The 21,807-nt window shown below is 43.1% G+C and overlaps 1 protein-coding gene across 1 annotated transcript; it reads left to right on the forward strand.

Annotated features, from left to right (window-relative positions):
• The first annotated feature begins 1,427 nt into the window (after positions 1-1,427).
• etaa1b (ETAA1 activator of ATR kinase b) lies at positions 1,428-6,951 on the forward strand. The gene is made up of 6 exons (XM_084021396.1): positions 1,428-1,746; positions 2,533-2,652; positions 2,771-2,829; positions 2,921-3,030; positions 3,182-4,533; positions 5,989-6,951. Exons 1-6 carry the CDS (start codon positions 1,575-1,577, stop codon positions 6,099-6,101), a joined length of 1,926 nt encoding a protein of 641 aa, XP_083877522.1. The 5' UTR covers positions 1,428-1,574; the 3' UTR covers positions 6,102-6,951.
• The last annotated feature ends 14,856 nt before the right edge of the window (positions 6,952-21,807 follow it).

The following is a 21,807-nucleotide window of genomic DNA, read 5'->3' on the forward strand; positions in this document are numbered from 1 at the left end:
CATAATAAACAGTGTGATTGACTTATTTGACAATATGCACGCTGTCCACACAAACAGCAATCTCCACAGCAAGGCCTCCCCAAACAAACAAGCTCCAGGCCCAATGAAGGCTGCACAGTTACCGGCCAAACATATGGGCAGATCTGCTTGGTAGCAGCCGGCTGTCTGCCATAATATTTACTGTACAGCATGGGACCAGCCAAGAGGAAAGCACGCTCACATTCAATGTCTGTATCGCGTGAAGTTACCAGATAAAGCAGATTCTGGGAGCCTTTAAAATGGAAAATGTGAAGTGCCTGTTTGTTTTTTCAGAGCAATGCTGCCACAAACTGACAACATGAGACATTTTTTTAATGGTTATGTTATGTATGGTAGGAAGCACGGGTACACAGCTTAATCCAGGGACTGTCAGAGGCCCTTAAAAAGTGTTCAGGGGGTCTCAGTATTATCACCTATATTTCTTTTTCTTATATAAACACCCATGGTGTGTGAGGATGATGCTTATTAATAATTTTCTCACTTAATCTGCTGTGTAAATCCAAATTCAACCACTAATATTCAGTGGTGGGAGAAATATTCATGTTTTACTTCAGTAAAAATAGCAATACCTTAATTTAAAATATACTATTTACTAAGTAAATGTATAAGTATTACCACAAAAATGTAGTTAAAGTATAAAAGTAAAAGTACTCACTATGGAGGCCAAATGGGCTCTGTCAGTGTTCAATTATTATTTATTATACTATAGCAATATTTCAACAATGGAAAACAAATTAGTACTGAAAAGTAGGCCTACCATATTTCCTTCTGAGAAGTACAACAAAATTAAAATATGCGAGTTAAGTAATGTACAAAAGTGGCCAACAGTACTTGTATAATTACATTCCACAACTTTCTCATATTGGCCATATAATTAAAAGTCAAGATCAAATGGAAAATGCCTACAATATATACAGAAAATATACAGAATCCAATCATCTTTTCTTCCTGTAAACAAGATTTGTGTTTACATACTGCCAGCCAACTTCAACCAATATCATGACATCCATCCATCTGCAACTTTTAGTGAAAAGGGTGGGCGGGTGTGTGTGTGTGTGTGTGTGTGTGTGTGTGTGTGTGTGTGTGTGTGTGTGTGTGTGTGTGTGTGGCCACAGTCGTATGTAGCTCCTTATCGCGCTATCTTCAAAGCCCGCCCAATTTTTAGTAGTCTAATTAATGCGAAGGATAACATGACTCAAATATTCCGTTTCACTATTAAGACGCTCTAACGTCTGTTTCGCGGGACTGCATGAGAGTGAAACACTGACACACATGAACAGCACACAGGCCTACCTTCACACACCTCAGTGGCGTCTCCATCAAACGAACTGCGACAAACACACTTCCCGGCATCCGTACACTGATGACGTGACGACCAAACATGGCGGAGCGAGCGTAAATCAAAAATACAACAAACGTGTTTGTGAAAGCATGAACAGAGTGTGAATATAAAAGTGTCATCCAGCAGAACATCCACGAAGCTGTTTACACAACAATGTCGAGCGGCGGCTGCGTCGCTGCAGTGTTAGTCAACGATGTCGGAGCCGAGGACGCAAGTTGCTGCTCATGTTGCTCCTGTTGCTGCTCCTGTTGCTCCTCAGTTCACTGAGCTGTGGAGGTGTGTGTCCAAACTCGGCCGCAACAACGCAGGAGAGAAGGAGACGGGACAGCAGATGCCTGGCACATCAGCGTCCGCCGTGTGTAAAGGTGAGGCGGCGGATTGATCTGCTTTCCAACACGAACAGCCGAAGAAATGGATCGGTTGGAGAAGGTGTAATCCGTCTGCATACTGTTAAAGGGCGGCCATTGTGCGATCAAACACACTGTGTGAGGGTCACAGCAACATAGCTGACCCAATGACGCGATTCTTTAATTTCACAAACACACCACTTACTGTTTTGTTGTTGTTGTTTTTTGCAAACCACGTGTGACTTTCTTAGTGAGATTGCATCAGTGTGTCAGCCCACTTATGGACTTGTGTATACAAGTGGATATATGTATTAATATTACCTAGTTTTACTTCTATATATGTACATGCACATTGTGAGAGATGCAAAAAAACAGTCAGACTCCTTGTATGTGTATGCATACTTGGCCGAATGAAGCTGATTCTGATTCAGCTTTTTCAGTGTTAGAAGTCCTATTCCAGGGGTTCCCAAACTGTTCAGCCCGTGACCCCAAAATAACGGTGCCAGAGACTGGCGACCCCCAACGTCCCCAGAGGTTACTGACAAGATGTGCCCACTAACAGGCGGATCCATAACGGCAACACAAAAGAACAGAACAGCCTGACAACCATGATATGATTTCACATAAACAATAAGTGAGTCCCTGTCAGCATAGAAAGGCCTCTGAAGCAGCGTTCCCATCATTACGTTACACTAGATATATACTGGTCCAAGCATGTGTGATGTTGAGTTACATGCACTAACCTAACTGTAACTGTAGCAGATAGACGGATGTTTAATCTGATATGATGTGTGCTTGATGCAGATTCACAGAGTCCTAAGCAGAGACGCTGCAGCCGATACGGCGGCTTGAATAATGGGGATTCTCCAGGTGACGTGGAACCAACACAAGACATCATCTGGGATCCCACATCGCCCACGTCAGGTTAGATAAACAACACAATTACATAGATGCAGCTCATGCATATGAATGCTTTTCATGTCATACTTGTGTCATATTTATCACGTGCAACATTAATTATTTGTATTGTGTCTTGCGTCAGGGCTCAGGAACACCAGAGTGGTGCAAATATCAGACATCGTCAACCGTATTGCTCCAAAGGTCAGTTGTTTCTTGTTTGCCGAGTCACTCAGGTTTCAGCTTTCTGCACCATGTTTTGAAAGAGCTTCTTGGACGTTTGTATCCTGTGCAGGATGGGAAGCAGAAGGGTGCTGACTCTCCTCTGCTGCAGTGGATCGACGACAGCGCCGTCCCTTCCACACCCGACTTTCCAAAGCCGAGAGTCAGGAAGAGGTCCTCCCGGTGCGTAACGGATTTAATTACCTGGTCCCCCCTATGGCTTTAAGCCCTGAATCCTCAGGCTTAACTGAAGTATCCTGGTAAAGTGTTGAGTGTGAGAGGCTTCACATGGTAGAAACTTGAATTGATTAGTTTCCTTGCTTCCTCTCTACAGGCAAAACAGCGTGGACGACCTCCTGAAACTGGCCAGGCAGTTTGATGAGAACATGCAGCAAGACAGGGAGTCGTCAGAGCAGCTTAAAGTCGTCAAATGTAACCCGAATGAATGTGCAAACACTTGCGCAACCAACCCGTCAGAGGTGTCGTTCCCCTGCGGTGTGAAGGACCTGAAGTCCCCGTCCCCGCTGGAGGCCGAGCTGCACGCTCTGTTTGACTGCTCCACTCAGAGGGTCAGCGGCCGGCTGAGCCAGGGCTCCTCGGCATCGACCCGTTCACAGGAAGTAAAGCCCCAACCGTTGACTTCAACTTCAGCTGAACCCCGGCAAACGGAGGTCAAATCTGCTGACAGGTCTGACCTAGCCACACATCCTGCTGAAGAAAAAGCAGCTTGTGCTTTCAGTGCGAACACTTGTGACGACTTTGATGATGACTGGGACAACGACGACCTGCTTAATGACTCTTTTGTGCTGGCGATGACCCAGAATCCTGACCAGCAACCCGACGCCAGCCCTAAAACCACCTTGCAGCCCAACACTGAGACGGACACTACTCGGTTCCCCTCCGCTTGCAAGCCTACTGCTGATGGGAACTCTGCACATCAGCCTTCTACAGCGCAGTCCAAGCCAAGCTGCAGTGCGCTGCTGGAACTGTGTCCCAAGCCAAAGACTACCAACCGATGCACTTTCAAGTTAGAGCCCAACCCTCACTTCCAGCCTAAAGAGGTCTCCAAGCCCAGTGTCTCTGTTATTCCAGCTAAATCAAAGATGTCCGACCAGAAATCTGCTGCCACAAAGACGCCGTCTATTCCGATTCCCGCGAGCACCACTACACAGAAGGAGACTCGTGTTGCTGCAGACATTTCAGACAGCTTATGGGACGATGGGGCCGACGATGCGCTGTTCTACCAGGTGTGTGACAGCATCGAGAGGATCTCCAACAGTCAGCCACAGCAGGCGAGCCCCAGCCAGCGCCAAGAAAAGCAAGTCGTTGCTGCAGACGGACAGAGAGAAACCCCCACACCGCTGCCGGTCTCGAACAGACAGTCGGCGTGTGCTCTTGTTTGTTCTAACTCCTTACCGGGGACCAGCAGCGGAACCGGGGACTACCGAGGATGGAACATTCCTATGAAAGGTGCCAACAACAAATCAGGGATGTCTCAGAGCCTCCCAGGAAGCCGTGTGAGTCTGGGCACGTTCAACCAGTTGAGGGATTCCTCTGGAACTTTCCAGAACAATAATGTGGATATGAAGCCGCATGCAGTGACAGCCAGGACAGCGCAGGACTCCAAGTCCCATCACACAGCCTTCAAGAGGAGTGTCTCTGACTCTGCAGCTATAAGCAACAAAGGTGAGCTGACTGACGTGATATACAGTATGTTTAAATAAAAAAGATGCATTTGTCTGTTCGTCAACATGTAATATCTAAAGGTATTTCCTTTAGAGTCGGTTTACTTTCATATATCGTACAGACTAAATGAGTAAAACGTAAAGACTTCATGTTTCATCTTTGGGCTGCAGGAACAAAACTGACATTGCAATATATTTTTTTTCTGCAATATATATTGCGAGATAAAAAAAATAGTGGAATTTTAACCCTACATTTTGAAGTTAAATGCATCAATTTGATGCACTTTGAGAGGAAAGTTAGGGGTCTAGATCAATAAACAATGTTTATTCAGAATGACTAATCCAGAAATACTGGATACGTCATGGAAATGAGAATCATGGGAGTTTTCCTTTGTAACAAGCAGCAAAATAGTAGACTGTTGGACATGTGCACATCACAACGTCGATGCTAAACAATATATCGCTCCGCCGTACTTCATCCACACACTCTCCTCACACCGTAGGAAAGCACATTATATCGTCAGATGAGTGGCCGCTTTGTTTGGATCATTTTCTGTAACGAGTGCATTGAAGCATTGGAATTAGCAAGCTTGCTAGCTAACTAGCCGACACCTGACTTAAGTAGCTTGCTAGTTCTGCCATTCTATGATGCTATGCTGGTGACTGAAAATGAGCAGAGAAGTGGGCTGCTGAACAGAGGCTGGACTTGGTCTAACTGCTCCTCGGGAAAAGGGACAAGCTAGCTAGCTAGTGTCTTCAGTGTCTCCAGAGCTGCGTCCTCTCTCGTCCTGGTAAGCTGCAACAACACTTTGTGTGTGTTTTGTCACCATTACAACTAATGACAGTCACTGTGTTGTTTCGTACTCGTGGAATGAGCACTGAAAACAGTTCAGTGTCCGTTCCTTTTCTATTTGTACGGTTTTTCCATGAAGATTAAATTCGGTGCTGGTTCTTTGCAGTTGTCCCGTCCCATCTACTGTCCTCAGTACTTAGCTATGAGACGGGATGTTGAAGTAAAAACTCCCTAGTAAAACAGATGTCGCATGTTGCTCTTATAATCATTGACAGTTCAGTGCATGTGCACATGAACACTTCTCCCCCTAAAGCAAGTAAACAGCGCCGTGGCTTTAATTTGGGCTGCTGTCGAGAGTCCAAACCTCAGGAAGCTTCATTTCCAATGAATTGCAGACTGATTTTCTTTTGGACATGGAGGAGGGTTTTTTTTACTCCCAAATGAGCTTCACCATGGGTACCCACTGGTTCTACTTATGGTAGCGAAATGTTTATATTATCAAATTAAGTCTCAGTTGTTCAAAGTCAAAGCAACGACACACACGTTCCGATTTAAGGCCGCCTCAGCCTTTGTTTTTTTTTCTTCTGGCTTTCACAAATGTTTCAATTTCCCGAGCGAATCACATTCAGTGTTTTCCAGTCATGTTTCTCCATTCTTTTCCAGTTTTTGTCACAAGCCAGATGACGTGGAAATGCTCCGCAGCCGAGATCGAGAGGAAGAAGCAGGAGGCGTTGGCCAAGAGGCGACTGCGAACGCAGAACGCCCCGAAACCATAAAGGAGCTTCGTCCTGACTGAAGGGATATGATTATGTACCGTAATACACCTTTAAAAACTAGTCGGCACCAGAGGTTTAGTAGAGCTCAATATTAAAGATCCATCACCCCGTCTGTTTAAACCAAGGGAACGTCTGTTGGAAGACCTGCTGGACATTTTTGCCGTGTTTGTGAGATGCGACCTTCTGGTGCTGAGATAACATTAAAAGAGATTCTCATCTGTGTTTATTTTTCATATTTTGACTGAAAAAGTTTACATCCAATGAGTTTGAAAATAAGTCAATGCTGAATAAAACGTTTTCTGATGTTTTCCAGTGTCGACATTTCAGCTCAACAGCACATATTTTGGATTAAAGTTTTTTTTGTTCAGAAGTCATTGAAAGTTTTATCCGTGTTTCTTCTCAAACTGAAAACCCAGAGTGTTGATGTGATCCTTCGGGGATGACTGCTGTGTTCTCTGCTGGATGTTGGATTAAACTGATTATGTGCCTTGACATTCCTGATACTTTATACGTGTATTTGACAGTTTTCGCAACTTTGTAATGAAAGAAAGAAGCATTGCTGCAGCTGAAGATAACACAGTTTTGAAACACAATGTGAAACTTTTCTTTGGGGCCAAACTCCAAATTTAATAGATTTTATTGTTATGTTAATATATCTTCTTTGTTTGTTTTTCTTAAAAATGTTTTTATGCATGTCACATTGTTTATTATTCCAATTTTGCAAAGGTCAGAATGAAGTGTCTAACTGAAGACTCATCTGTTGGCGCAATTTATTTTAATAGCCTCGTTGTTTACCTGAGCAAGATGAGTTGTTAAAAGCAGTTTAAAACAGTTGGTGACCTCTTCATTTCAACTTTAGTGCCCGTTACTTAACACGCTGGTCTTACTTACTTTACAATCTTCTAATTTAGGACAGTTTGGATTACTCTTTTAAATTGTGGTAACATGCTGCACGTTTTAATCGTCGTTATCGCATAGTCACAACCTTTTGTACTGTAGATGTCCTTTCAAAATAAACTTCCGTCTTCACGGGAAGTTAGGTTGAGGCAAAAAAAACACTGAGTTATTTAAGTTACTCGCTGATAAAAAGAAGTCGCTGGATAAAATTGATAAGATAACGTTACATTTGTTATTGACGTACATTGTTTGACACAAGAGATTTGATGTAGTTTCTCTTCAAGCTAAATCACACGATGACAAACTGCGACTTTATTTTAAATTGAAAAATGTGTTATTCGTGGTATAAATCTAACGTGATCAAACACACATTTGTCTCTCGCCATCGACTACCGAACATATTTCTTTTCCGAATTAAGGTCTTACGGGTGACAACGGAAGGGGCGGGACTCCCCGTTACCTCTCTAACAATGATGACGTCATCATCAGCGTAACAACATATAGCGCCACAGAGGATGTGCAGCTGTTTTCACACCACACAAAGCTTGTGTCGAGTTGGTGGCGTTCTCCTGTAAAACACTTTCTCGTGTTTTCTTGCTGCTCCACTGGCTCTACTTCTGAATCAAGCAGCTGGTCAGGATTTTACACACACACACACACTGCAGTCACTGGCATCCATTACTCCAACCTCTGCGTATTGCAGCACTGTTGACAGGTTGGGCAGATACGATGGGCCCATTTCGCAAACACTCAAGTCCGTTTTCAACAAGTTGCGGCCAGAAGAGGAAGAGCATTGTGAGCGTGCAACAACCTCAGTGTGGAGCATATTATTGTTATTAGACAGGAGGGATTATTTTAATATGAAGACTAATTTGTCCTCTGGCCTCTTATCACGCTGCTCACCTGCTGTCGTGTGTTTGAGGCCAGTACAATGTTCCTCTTTGTAATCCCGGGAGAATCTCTCAGTGTTCCTCCCTCGGGCCCATCCCCAGCCATTACAGCGAGCTCCCAGGTGTGTGTGTGTGTGTGTGTGTGTGTGTTTGAAGGGTGGTCTGCAGGTGTGTATATCTGAGTATTTATCCCATTCCAAGCACGTAATAGGCCCCATCCTCCTCCCCACGCAGTCCGACTGTAAATCAGATGGCAGGGCAATTTGGCAACAGCATAAAGGCCCCTGGTTTTTATGACTATGATTATGGTTATGATGATGACTAGTATTTATTTCAACTATCTGATGAAACCCTTGGCTAGAGCTAACAGGTGTCGAGCAGGTACAATATCGTGCTCGCTGAAGGATCCCTGTAATGTCGCCATAGAGAGCGAAATATCGTCCAGCGAACAGAAGAATGGGCCGTTTCAGCGCCCACTCGTTATACACGGAGCAATTTCTGATTATTGGATGGGAGTGGAGCGCCACAACGTCCTCTTTGTGGAGGAAGAATGATTTATGGCCGTTAGTCAGGCATAAGGCAGTAATTGCCGCAGTGACGATTATGTTACCATGGCACCTGTTTAAACTGCCTATTCTTACGTGAATGTTTTCTTTTTTGGAAGGGGGGAATTTGCAGCTTGAAACTGATGTGCGGAGACGTTAATTGAAGTTTGGAAAAGGATCCGGGATGGAATGGTAACAATTTAGCGAGACAGAGAGTACATGATGGACAGATTTTATGTTGTGTTAAAGGATATATATATATATATATGTATCTGTGTGTGTGTGTGTGTGAGACAGAAACAGTCTATTTAGCAGTAAATATTAGTAGTATTAAATATGTAATGATAATATTGTGACCTTTTACTGAAATTTTACATTCTGTAAAAAAAAAAAAAAAACTGTCAGTTACACAAACTACAAATTCTCACGTCATAAGAATGCAAAATAGTTGTTCATGGTATACCTTGGTCCATACATGTCACTCTTCTTGTCAGCACTGACCTTTGACCTCCACTGCATAGGTGATTAAGTGAACACTTATGCCCGGTTAACTGGACGCAGAATTGACACAGAATCGACTCGGAATCGACTCGAAATCGACTCGAAATCGACGCAAATAGAAGAATTTTCAGACATGCGCTACCTGCGTCCTTTTGAATTTGGCGTCCCACCTCTCCCTTCCTGCTTTCAATGGCCTCCCCTACCCCGCCCACATGATCACATTTTTAAATCTGTCCAAGATTTTTTGTAATAACAGCATAGTATCACTGCTGTTGTGTTTTTTAAATTACGTATTAATTCCACATACGCTGTGTCTAAACAGAGAGCGAGCGTGACGAGCAGACAGACACCCAAACAGTCAGACGGAGATTAGCTTGATAGAAAACAGTAGAGGAGGAGATACGTTTGCTAAACAGTGCTGAGAAAAGTGCCTCTCCTGTGAACGGGCCAGTTTACTGCTCACTCAGCAATCGACAGTGAAGCCGGCATTAGTCAGCGCCCCTCCGGCGTTTGGTACTGATGCACCAGACCGTCAACTCACTCTGATGTGGACTACGGTTTGAAACCTGGAGATCGGCATTTTTGACTGTTTTTGCAACAGGTGAACAGAAGTGACCATATTTGGACTGCGGAGGAGCTACAGGTGGATCTGACTGACAAAAGTAGCAGAGCGGCACCCAAAGCAGTAACCTTACTGGATCTGAATCCATCTGGCTGTTAAAAAAAGTTGGCTTACATTATTCAAAGAAAACGTTACAGCTAAGTGTTGAAGTCATCTTAGTAGCTAATTGGTAATGTGGTTGTGACTGTCAAACATTAGTTAGACACACCCTAAAGCACATCCTGCTTTATGCTCTTTGACACTAATTGGACCATAGTTTATCGGACATCATGCTGGATTGAAGAAGACTTCAAACTAGTGATTAAGACCATAAACTTGTGTTTACAATGTTTACTGATATAATAAATCAAATGAGAATTAGGGACATTTTCTCATAGACTTTCAATCGTACTTCTTTTTGCAATCAGAGGAGTCGCCCTCTGATGGCCAGTAGAGAGAATGCAAGTACAAGGCACAAGAGCCCGGTGTGGTCATAATTAACGTCTGCAGGATTGGACTATGAAGACGTGAACAGTTGAGTTTGTCAAGTGCATGATGCAACATATGACAGTTTTGGTCAATCTGTCTGTTTGAAGCAAAAACGAAAAACCATTTTGCTGCAAGTAAAATGATTGGGGGAGTGCTGTGGCTCAGAGGTAGAGCGAGTCATTCACCAATCAGAAGATTGGCGGTTCGAAACCCGGCTCCTCCAGTTTGCATGCCGAGGTGTCCTTGGGCAAGATACTGAACCCACAAATTGGCCCTGATGCTGCGCCATTGGCGTGTGAATGTGTATGAATGAGTTAGATCCTGATGTGCAGGCGGCTCCTCTGCCATCAGTGTATGAGTGTGTGAACAGGTAAAAGTGACTGAATGTAGTGTAAAGCGCCTTGAGTAGCTAGTTAGCTAGAAAAGCGCTGTATAAATGCAGGTCCATTTACCATTGACGTGAGATGAAGTGAGTGAAAACGTAATTTATTAGATAAAACAAACGAAGAAAGCCATATATGTTATCACGTTACTTGCTAAAAATCGCAATAAGATTGTATGATGGCCGGTCGGATTTAAGTGACTGATTCCCACCTGTGTTTTGGAATCCATCTGACTTGCATTCTTTATCTCAAATGGCATTTAGTTGTTTGACTATAATGATGAAAGTCAAGTTCAGTTTCAGTACATTTGCCTGCATCACGAAACTGCTGAAATTTGATCTAACTCCTTAAAATCTGTAGGTGACACTGTTTTATTACCCTTATATTGCACCCTTCTTGCCTCCCTTCTACATTCCTCCCAGTGTGGGCGTGATGTGGTGACACCTGGAGGTATATTACTGTGCTGGATTACAGATGCATGTGATGAAATGAGCCAAAATCTTCCAAGGACATCCACTGTTCCGCAAAACAGACTCGGAGAACTGAAAACACACATTAACCGTCTTTAGAAATACGACCTGAGGTAGCTGTCGCCTCCTTAACCCGAGTGCAGAGCGGCGGCCGGAGATAGCATCTCTAATCGCTTTCCCATGCTGTGAGGCCGTGCTGCACAAAGGCTAAACACTGTTATTACACATTACCTCCCAATGCAGGACTAATTCATATCACACATACATCAGCTTTTTTTTTTTTCCCCAACTCTGGTTATCTCTCTCTCATCTGTTTGTATATCCGTGTCTCTTTGCACATGTCTCTCTCTCACACACACACACACACACACACAGAGGAGGAGGTGTGCAGGGCTGCAGCCTGTCAGCAGCGTAAATGACCTGTGAAGAGTTTCACGGTGCGTGTCATTAGGCAGCTTTAGATTTGTTTCAACAGCGCTTTACCTGAGGGCTCCATTCATGGGCCCCCAGGTATGACTGCCCTCCAATGGGGGGAGGTTGTGGGGGGTGGGGGGGGGGGGGGTAAGTTGCCAAATTCCCCCACTCCTTCTGTGGAGGACAGTGATGGAAAGCCCAAGAGCATGATGGGGCAACGCTTAAGTGGAGAGTTTTTTGGGAGTCTAGGAACTGCAAGAAAGTCACCTTTTCGTTTTCATTTGTGATCATGCTGTTAAAGTTGAATTTAAAGGAACTTTCCAGGAAAAAAATAAATCATGGGATTGTAAAGGTGTTTAGAGGTGGGGTCGTATGAGGCACTTCTCCATAGTCAGCTCATTACCTCCAGTAAATGGAGTTTGGAGAAACCTGCGGTTCTGAAAACTGAAGCCAACGTGGAATTGCCTTAAACTTGAACTCTCTCTGCTGGCCATCAGGGCTGCAAAAAGAAGCCTGACTACATGGAAGTCTGTGACTCTTCTTCTCACTTGATGCATTACATCAGTAAACAATGTAAATGATTAGTAAGGGTGCCGCTCTGCTGCTTGTGTTTGTCAAAATCCAAGATGGCGATGGCAACAAAATCCTCAAACCAATGGATGACGTCACCATGTCTACACCCACGTCTTATACAGTCTATGGGAGAAACAGACAGCACAGGAGCAAAGCAGTATACTGCTGTTGACGTATTTTAGACACTGAAAAGAAACTATATCAGTTTAAGTGTACACTATATTTGGAATATACGCTCTCAACAAAGCCACAAGACTTATTGACAAAAATTGGTTGGTTCAGATTCACCAGTCACACACTAACACCAACTAACGAACAACGTGTCAGTAAATTGCCTGTGGTGAACTTTTTTTTCCTATCTCTTAACATGATGTTCAGAGTGTTGTAGTGATGTAACATTAACACTAAAAGTGTGGATTCTGGTGATGTTTGAGTCTGAAGCGTTTTTCACCACCTGAGGCAACCTGACATTATGTTGTGCCGTTGACACTCTTAATCATAATTTACATCTAGTAGAATATCTTCAAGGAAAATGAGTCATGTAAAGGTCAGCGTCACCCAGATGTAACAGAGATAAGGATTAGGGAGATGTCTTGTTATTATAATCTAAATCACTGCTTTGGAATGGAAGGAGTAACAGGGTAAAAAAACATATTTTGAAGGATTTATTAGTCGAGTGAACGCTCTGCAATCAACTCAACTTTCTAAAATGCCATGTCTACACAACCCGTGATCATCACTATTTTCTTTTTTCTCCTCCGTCCAACCTGATCCCATATTGACATCCCAGCATCACCACGCTTTATTAAGCATGCTGATAAGAGTCTGCAGCCTTAACCATGTTTTGAGAAACGAGACTCTCTCGCACACAGCCAACAAATATCCCTGTTGCCACATTCCTCCGGCCTATATCTGCCAACACCTTTGCGCTACAATGGCTTTGGCCCTTTTTTTCCCCAGCCTGTAATAGTCAGCGTGGGCTGTAATGGTCTGTTGACAGGTTTAGGCTGAGGTAATTTTGTTGCTGGGCTTTACAGTGAGGTGCCAAATCTTCCCCCGAGGACCAAAAAAGCAGCAGCAGATGCAGGGAAAGCTAGCTATTAGCTTTCTAATGCACACTTGTTAATATAAAAGTTTGTGGAGAAACGGCCTGCAAATCATTTTTATATCAGGGCTTTCACATAATGCCGGCTCATCTTCAAGGACTTGCGGGTAATTACACGGTCAGCTGTTGCTTTGTTGTACAGCTGGAGACTCTGCGTGTTAGAAGGGACGCTAAAACGTTAAGTGGTGCTAGCTTCTTGAGTTGTGCACTCTCGAGTTAAAATGGCCCCCGCTGTGCAGAGACACAGTTCATTTTTTGAAGCGGGACTGCATAAAGAGAGGCCGGCTGAGTGGAACTCCAGCTGCCAGACTAACACACACACACACGCACACGCACACACACACACACACACACACACACACACACACACACACCTACACACATTAATGCAATGTGGAAACACACCGTGGAAAATGCAAGCGAAAGCAAAACTGCTAAGGCCAAGGGGGTCCCTTAGCAATGTGCAAAGCAGATCAACCACACACACACAGAATATACAAGCACCTGCCAGCTGACCATCTCCTGTGGGATCCAGGTCTCAGGAGTTCCCCAGTGGACCTCTCTAAAACCACACAACCACCACACACACACACACACACAGGTCAATGTTGCCTACATGCTGATGGTGGTAAGTGGCTAATTACGGTCTGACGATAACTGATGCATCGTCTGGAACGCAACACGTCGTCCCAACAAAAAATCCAGCATGTCCGATTTTTTTTTTTGCCTTCCACCACACGTTCCCTGGGCCGTTACTTTGACCAGCAGGAGCACAGAGCAATCTTCACAACTGTAAACAATGGGAACAGGAGTGAAGAAAGGAAAAAGAGAGAGAAGTAGCAGAGGTACTTCAGCAACCCGGTGAGTAGAGATGACATCACACACGTGGTGGTGAAAGATGACAAGTGATGATTGGTCAGGGACCGACGTCTAGTTTGTCATGTCTCTCGCCAAGTCCTGACAAGACTGTATGACTCTAGAAGCACCTTATCTGACATAGTGACCGACACAAACATCCTGGAGTCTGAACCAGACATTAGGTCATCTCAGCACGGAATTTCAAAAATGATCTCACAGGATTATTTTGGTTGGATTGGATACAATTCTGATAATTGGGTCTTTCGAAGCAGATCCAAGGAGTTCTGATCCTGAAGATCTGGATTCAGATTTGGTATCCAATCCTACCTTTAATCCAGACAAAATACTGCATTTGGGTATTTAGAAATTTGAGTTTGATGCCAATATTCAGGCCATGTGTTGTTTGTTGTGTTCGCAGTTTGTCACCGTGAGTTTCATGGTCACTTTAGAGTCATTTTAACACAAACCATTGTGTTTTTTTCCTAAACCTAACTGAGTGGTTCTGTTTAAATTCACAACATTAACCAGTGGTGCTTCATGGTTTGACTGGGCTACCCAGTGCATTAGAGAGTGTGGGTATTTGCCAACCTTTTGAAATACTGGAACAAAGTCAATGATAAAAGGGAGATTTCATTATCCGGATCGCTGTGATCCAGATTAAGATTACAATTAAGACTTTACATTGCACAGCATCAGAGCCTGGATGCGTTTCTTATGTCTAATCAAGGTTGGAATGCTACGAAGGCTGCAGTGAGTTTTCTGTCTTACCTTTTTCTGTTTAGTCATGCTGACTACCCAGTCTTTTAAAAGAAAACCCTGTTGTTGCCATGCACATTGTTTCCGATGCAGAGAGAGTGTCTCAAACAGCAAATGTAAGGGCCTCCATGACCTGGATCAACTGATACGTTTTACAGGAGCACAATACATATGGTCAACTCTTTAAAAGAAAACATTACATCAGACCTTGTGAAGGTGCAGTCCTAATCCTAATTCCAATCATCACACTAAAACTGAGATCTGACCTTCACATAACTCCTTAAAGACATGAGGAGTACTTTTAACTTTGGGAGGCATTCTGTACCTTTCTACTTGAGGTCATTAGTGTAGAAACACAACTCTGTCTCCTTCAAAATATGTTCCCATTCAACTTAACTGCAATTAATTTACGAGGGAAACAGATCAGTCGCACCTTGAAACATGGTTAATGTTGTAAATTGAAACAAAACAAAAAATGCTACAAAACTAGTAATGTTTGGTCAAAAAACCCATCATGAATTGGTTTAAAAGTACTATGAAATTGAAACAAAGCAAAAATGCAACACATTTCCTTGTTTTAATTGGACAACACACGTACACGGGACATGAACAGCAGTTTACTGGATGAAAGTCTTGTCCACCACCCTGACCTCCTCTGTACGTAGACCTCCATGGACTCGTTTGAAGTTAGATGTGATACATCAAAAGCAAATGTAATCCACAACAAAATGTGTTTCCCTGGAAATGTAATTCACAATGCAGTTTGGTCATATGAGAATGTACTTTTTAGGAGACGGGGCTGAAATACAAGAACAAACACAAAGCTCAGTCTCGAGCCAGAGGTTGGTCCAGGTCCAGGTCCAGAGCGCTTTGCCGTCTGCTCATTAATTCCATTTTTCCTGGCTCTGATAGACTCTGACAGATAGAAGAGGTGTAAAGAGGCTCATATGGATGAAAGATCAACACTCTCTCGCACAGTTATAAAAAAGTAATTCTTTGTTATGTTCACTAATACACAACCTTTTTTTCCTGCCTCGCACTCACAAACTCAAACGTATGCCAAGTAGAAAAGCAAAGGAAACGGATGCCAGCACGCGGCGAAGCAGCGTTTGCAGCGCTGTCTTCTCCTCAAAGGCAAATTGGGAGTCCCCAGTCAAATTACAGGAGCTTTTTCCAAATGCAAATATGTGTTATCAAATCAACAAAGCAACTAAAGATGCAAATCTAGAGATCCGTGCTGCTCGTTTAGCATCTGTTGGGAGGAAAAGAAATGAAACATTTCCATCAAGGCTCTGCTCCGTGTTTTCTCCGCTGAGAGCGAGACACATATTTGTATGTTGGTTTTTTGTTGTTGTTGTTTGATTCAGTTTTTGAAAGTCTTCGCTGGGAAACAGGGCAGCCTGGGAATACACCATGCGTTTGGTTCACGGAAAACAGTCCCACTTTTTTGGGTTAGTTATTTGCCAAGTTTGTAATATGTAAAGAGAGGTTGGCTCGAGGGAACATCTGAGCCAAAATGGAGGGTTCATCCCTGCAGCTAATCTGCACTCTGCCTCAGGTTGGTATTAAATGTCAAGGTGAGTTAGCCTGATGCTGTTTATATGAAGGTTGGTCCTGTGAACTTGAGCCATAAAGAGTGACTCCTTTCACTCAACATGGAGGGAATATACAAGATATGGTGAGATATCATTGACTGTAGAAACAGGTTGTGACTTCAGGACCTACAATCTGTTCATTAAGGTTACATTAATGTTTATTCCACTATTATTCTGAATATGACACAATTCTAAATGTTATGTGAGTCATGTAAACAGCATATTCATTTTGGATATTGTGAATTAGGTCAGACATGTGAGATGCTGATCAACAACCAACCAGCTAACAGTTTGCAAAGCTGGAGTGGAGATGCACGGTCAAAGGAAAAGAAAGAGATACACATTTACTTTTAATCACTTGGATATTGACAGGTTTTAGGATATGCATGCCTACCTCATTAAAAAGGCGGTTGAAGGAATGAAAGAGGGAAGTTTTGTGTTCACACGGTCCACCAAGTCCACCACTGCTGGAAAACTCTCAGTGCAAAGCAGCTTAAAGGCACAAGCAGCTCCTAATGACATGTTGGGGCATAGAACCATTAAACACAGCTGAGAACAGCATTGACTTGGGATTCATCAGCCCTGGTGACAAGGATGTGGTGGCAAGCTCCTCAAAAGGACCAAATGATGCTGGTAGGAATTTGGAAAATACATTAAAATTACGTTAATTGCAATATGCATGTAAACAGGAATATAGGTGGAATATTCTTTTCCCTTCTTTTTCAGAATAAGGGGAGAAAAGCTGAATATCTGATGCATGTAAACGAAATCAATGTCAGGGAGGTTTTACAGGTTCTTTCTGCAGATAGACTGCAGAGTGTGGGGGTTGATGGGGAAGACAGAAGTGTGCTCGACAAAGCAATGAATCAGTTTTGGCCCTACAGCATTGCAGACACACGAGGACAACGTTATGACTTTATTTATGGAGTGCTTTCAAAGGGATAATCCACAAGAGCTTTTTTATTTTTATTTTGGCCACATCTTTGCGGCTAATCATCACAGCTGTGATGTTTGTCCATCGGACATCTTGTCTGTAGATTTGAGGCTGAAGAAGCCTTTAGATGGTGTATTATTCCCCTTTTTGTCTGTTCAACACGACTACTTCTGTTTACCCCAAACTAACTGCTGTCACTGCTGCCGGCGGCATCAAGGGCCCAATCAGCCGTCCACCAGAGACCAAATGTTTAAGGCGTTGAATGCAAAAGGCTTTTATGAAGTCGAAGAGCTGTTTGCTGCACTATCTATTGATAATACACAGAGAGAAGTTAAATATGTCTTGATTTTCACAAGTTCTTTGCAGAAAAGGAGGGACACAAAAGTGTGGAAATATTGATCACATATTTGTTGTATGGTTGTAATGCACACTTCCTCTGTGAACATGCTGTTGCAGTGTGCATTCACATTTACTACGCTATTGCAGAATAAAGTGAATAAACGTTGTCTCTGTGTTCACCTCATCATCACACCACAGCAACTGGCAATGAAAATGAATTGATGTTTCCTCCAGCCTGGTCAAAATGATGTTCCCACACAACAAAACTGCATTTAATCACGTTTCACAGATGAGTTTCAGAACGTGGACATCCACAGGGACACTGGAGACTGATGTAAGGGTCCCGCTCAAACCAAGTAGTTTTGTTGTGTTTGTTTGATTTTGTTTCATCGTTTTAAGCCAAACCATGTTTTTTTTTGTTTTTTTTAACAATCCTCACCAAATAGTTTTACAATCCAGTACAAAGAGTACAAACTAAATGAGTAAAAAAGTAATGAAGACCAAGCCCAGCAGTTCATGTGATACTTTTTAATATTCTGTAGCATGAAATCATGGTGGAAATAGCAAGCCTGCTAGGTAACTAGCCATCCACTAAATGAGTCAAATTAAACAACTTCATGCTTCATCCACACGGTCCCATCACACCACAGGAAAGCGCATTGAGTGACAACTTTCTTCAGCTCATCTTCTGTAAGTGTAAAAATCAAAGAAGTTGAATTAGCAAGCTACTTATCGAATAGCTGGCTAGTTAGCTAGCTTGCTAATTCTGTCCTTTTTAAATTCTACTCTGGTTAAAGAAAATGAACTGGGCAGCGGGCTGTTGAACAGCGACAGTGCTGGATCTAATGGTCCGAAAAGGATAAACTACCTAACCCATTACCTAGCTAGCTAGCCAGACATCTGCCTCCAGAGCTGCGTCCGCTCTCTTCCCGGCGAGCTGCGACAACACTTTCACTGACGTATTTTGTCACCCTAACAACTGACAACAATTACCATTTTCTTTTGTAGAATTCAAATGACAACTGAAAACAACAATGTCCTTTCTACTTAACACATAGCTTAAGTTAAACATTAAACACCCCAGTTACGCCGAGGTTCGTCTGAATGCACGGCCCACACATCATATGACTGACTCACCCGACATTGGTTTTGTCTGACAATAGTGTGAAACATGCCTGTAACACATGCCACCTTGACATATAAGGCCTGTTTACATACTGCTAACCTCCCCCCTACACAGACACACACACACACACACACCACGCCACCCCACCGCCCACACACAACCCACACTAAAGGTTACCATGCTGGGATTTTAATCTGCATGTAAAATGTGCTCTCATACGCTGCTTCTTCTGTCTAGTCAGCAATCTGGCTATTGCCCTGTGATTCAGAGAGGCTCACTTTATTGATTGAATGGGTTTTAGTCTGGAACAGACACACTGGAAAACATCCATCCATCCGCGCACAAGCACACACACACACACACTGGTGACTTTGTTGCAAATGGAGGGAGGGAGAGGGATGAGTGTCAGGCCTAGCGTGATGGGCGAACATCAATCATTGCTTGTCAGCCTCGCCTTTTTTCTTCCCCCTCCGCCTCCTCTCACTTTTCTTCTGCCTCACTGATCAGCCTTTGTCTTGAATAGTGTGTGCTTGTGCATGTGTGTGTGTGTGTGTGTGTGTGTGGGTGGAGAATGCGGTCTGACCACATGGACAAGACGCGGGCTGTTCGCAGGTGTTATCGTTCTCAGCTGCCAATTAAGTCTTGTGTCATTTACTCTCGTACCTCCAGGTCATGACAAATGCAATGCATTTTAATAAGTTTTACATGTGATAGACATTAGGGACCTGTTGTCCTCTGTGTGTGCGCCCACATGAGTGACTGCATTACAGTGTGTGTGTGTGTGTGTGTGTGTTTGTGTGCAGGAGCTATGCATCGATGCATTTCTGCTCCACATTATTTATCCTATGTTTGGTGGTATTTCAGGCAACAACAAAGGTCGTTAAAGGTTTTTATGAATACTGCAGAAATCCCAAATTGATCAAGTCAGTAGAGAGGACGTGTGGCAACCTAATGGTGTGTTCACACCAAAGAGGATGTGAATTGTTGCATTGCTGCTTACCTCCATGTCGACGCCAACAACGTTTCACCACCCGTTAGCCACTGTTGCTGCTTTGTACATGTTGTGGACAACACAGTCTCACGGCGGTGAAATAGTCACAAAATTGGAATCGACTGATTCGTCTACATGACAACAAATTGTCCATTTTTTTCGTGTCTTCAAACTAATGAATTTCAATTGGAAGCAATTGTCAGTCGGGATGACATGACACTACAATATGAAAGTTAGGTTGAGGCAACAAAATCAGTTAGTTTGATTTCGGAAAACCGTCATTGGGCTCAAAATAAGTGTGTGTAGTTTGGTTGAGGAAACGGTCACAAACAAGTCCTGTGTTCCGTGACTATTCCACAAACTGTTGTCATGGAAGTCCCAGACACGCTGGAAAACCAGATGTCATCCTGTCTGGCTTCATAACTTCAGCCAGTGAATTTCACCAAGCTGTATTCAGACATACAGGAGGGAAATGTCAACACTGATTGGCTTTTCCTGAATTTCATGTATTCTGGTGCAAATTCATGTTTTTTATGTGCCTTCTTCTAGTTACATTGTAGTGACTTCCAAAATTTACATTTGGATATTAGATAACACATTGCCTTGTAAATTATCAAATCAAAAACCAGTTACCCCCACAAATACATCTTGTCCACTCTGGTCCTTCAAAATAAGAGAGATAACCTAGCCTAACAACATCACACTGCTATATGAACACACCGTCACACATTTGTCTCTTTACAGGTATTGGGGAGTTCTGCTGCATGCGAAGTTGTATGAATGCTTTTATGTGGACAAATGTGGTAGAGTACTCTGTTATATTGTCCGATGTTGAGTACTAGTTTTGTCGTTAAAATATACATCTTTAAAAGCAAGCTCTGACAGCAGTGAGTTATGGTCTTGATTCCATTGCAGCAATTAGCCTCATCCGTGCTTTTACAAGATACATTTATTTATAAAAAAAACATACTTTTTCCCCTCTAAAAGATGTGCAGCTCAATAATAATAACTGAATTAAATGTCTGTGTAAAATATGGCTGTTTCTTGCGTTTGCCGTCTCTGTGTCCATCTGACTTTCTGTGTGCTTCATGCTTAAGATTTCAGAGTAACCGGAGGATAAGAAGACATCCGGAACTAATAGACTTTCCAAAAACTTGAGCTCAGAATATGACGATTTATGAATCGGCCCGGGACAAGTGCTGCGTCTGTTTGTCAGGGAATCATATATTTCTTCTTTTCCCTTTTTGGAAAAATGGATTTGGCCCTCCACCAATCACTGCGAGCGCGTTCTCTTCATGTTGTGCCAAAAACTACAGCATGCTTCTCTTTCTCTGTTGGTCGTTCTGACTCTATTTGTTATTATGCTTTGTTTTGTGTGGAGAAAGCCCCAGTGTGTCTTATTTGTAATGGGTGCCAGGGGCTGGGGGAGATGTGTTTTCAATTACCACTTGGTAGAATGACTGATGGTAAGACAATCAAGCACAGAACTGCAGTGCAGTGTGTGTGTGTGTGTGTGTGTTTGTGTTCATCCATGTGCGACTATGTTTGCATGTGTGTCAGCTCGCATGTGCAAGCTGCTTTGTGCATGTTTGTGTGTGCATGCCCGCATCTGTGTTTTTATGTGATCTTTACTCTGATTTTTCCCACATTCCGCTTTCAATAAGCGTTGTAACAACCGAAGTTAATTCTTGCAGCCAAAACGCAGAGACCAATGCTAGAGAATTAGCTCTTTTATCTGATCTCAAATGATCCTCAAATGATCCTCAGGGATTCCCCTCGAATCATTTGGGTTTTGTGACAGAATCTTCTCTATTCTGAATTCACAGAAAAAAACAAAAAAAAACAATGAAGGACATTGCCCCATAACCAAAATTAAATGGTTGTAATTTAAAATTACATGGAAGTACTGGTGGTCTAATGCTGAAGATTGTCCTCACAAAACCTGAGCTGGATAGACACATGATTCCACAGCTTGCCTTGATAATCCCACTCGTACCGAACACTATAAAATAACGACTATTGAGGAATTGGAATCGGCTCAACCATCCAGACGAGTTCAAGGACTTTTCAGAAAACTTCGGAAAAGAATCTTGTTCCCAGCATACACGTTGACTTTAGTAAGCGCAATAAAGTCGACACCGTCTCATGGGGTTTTTTTACACGATGGGCGAGGCATGCTTTCTTATGTCCATCCTATACGTCCCCCCATTCGCGGACATGAAAAGTGTGTCCCCCAGTC

This window comes from Eutrigla gurnardus (genome assembly GCF_963514095.1).
Source record: "Eutrigla gurnardus genome assembly, chromosome: 11".
Lineage (NCBI taxonomy): Eukaryota > Metazoa > Chordata > Actinopteri > Perciformes > Triglidae > Eutrigla > Eutrigla gurnardus.

Bases quoted from the DNA above. Each gene is read 5' to 3' on its own strand.
- etaa1b (XM_084021396.1), top strand. From the start codon at position 1,575: ATGTCGGAGCCGAGGACGCAAGTTGCTGCTCATGTTGCTCCTGTTGCT. The intron at 2,653-2,770 runs GTTAGATAAACA...GTCTTGCGTCAG, and splicing joins TCCCACATCGCCCACGTCAG to GGCTCAGGAACACCAGAGTG. The intron at 2,830-2,920 runs GTCAGTTGTTTC...TATCCTGTGCAG, and splicing joins TCAACCGTATTGCTCCAAAG to GATGGGAAGCAGAAGGGTGC.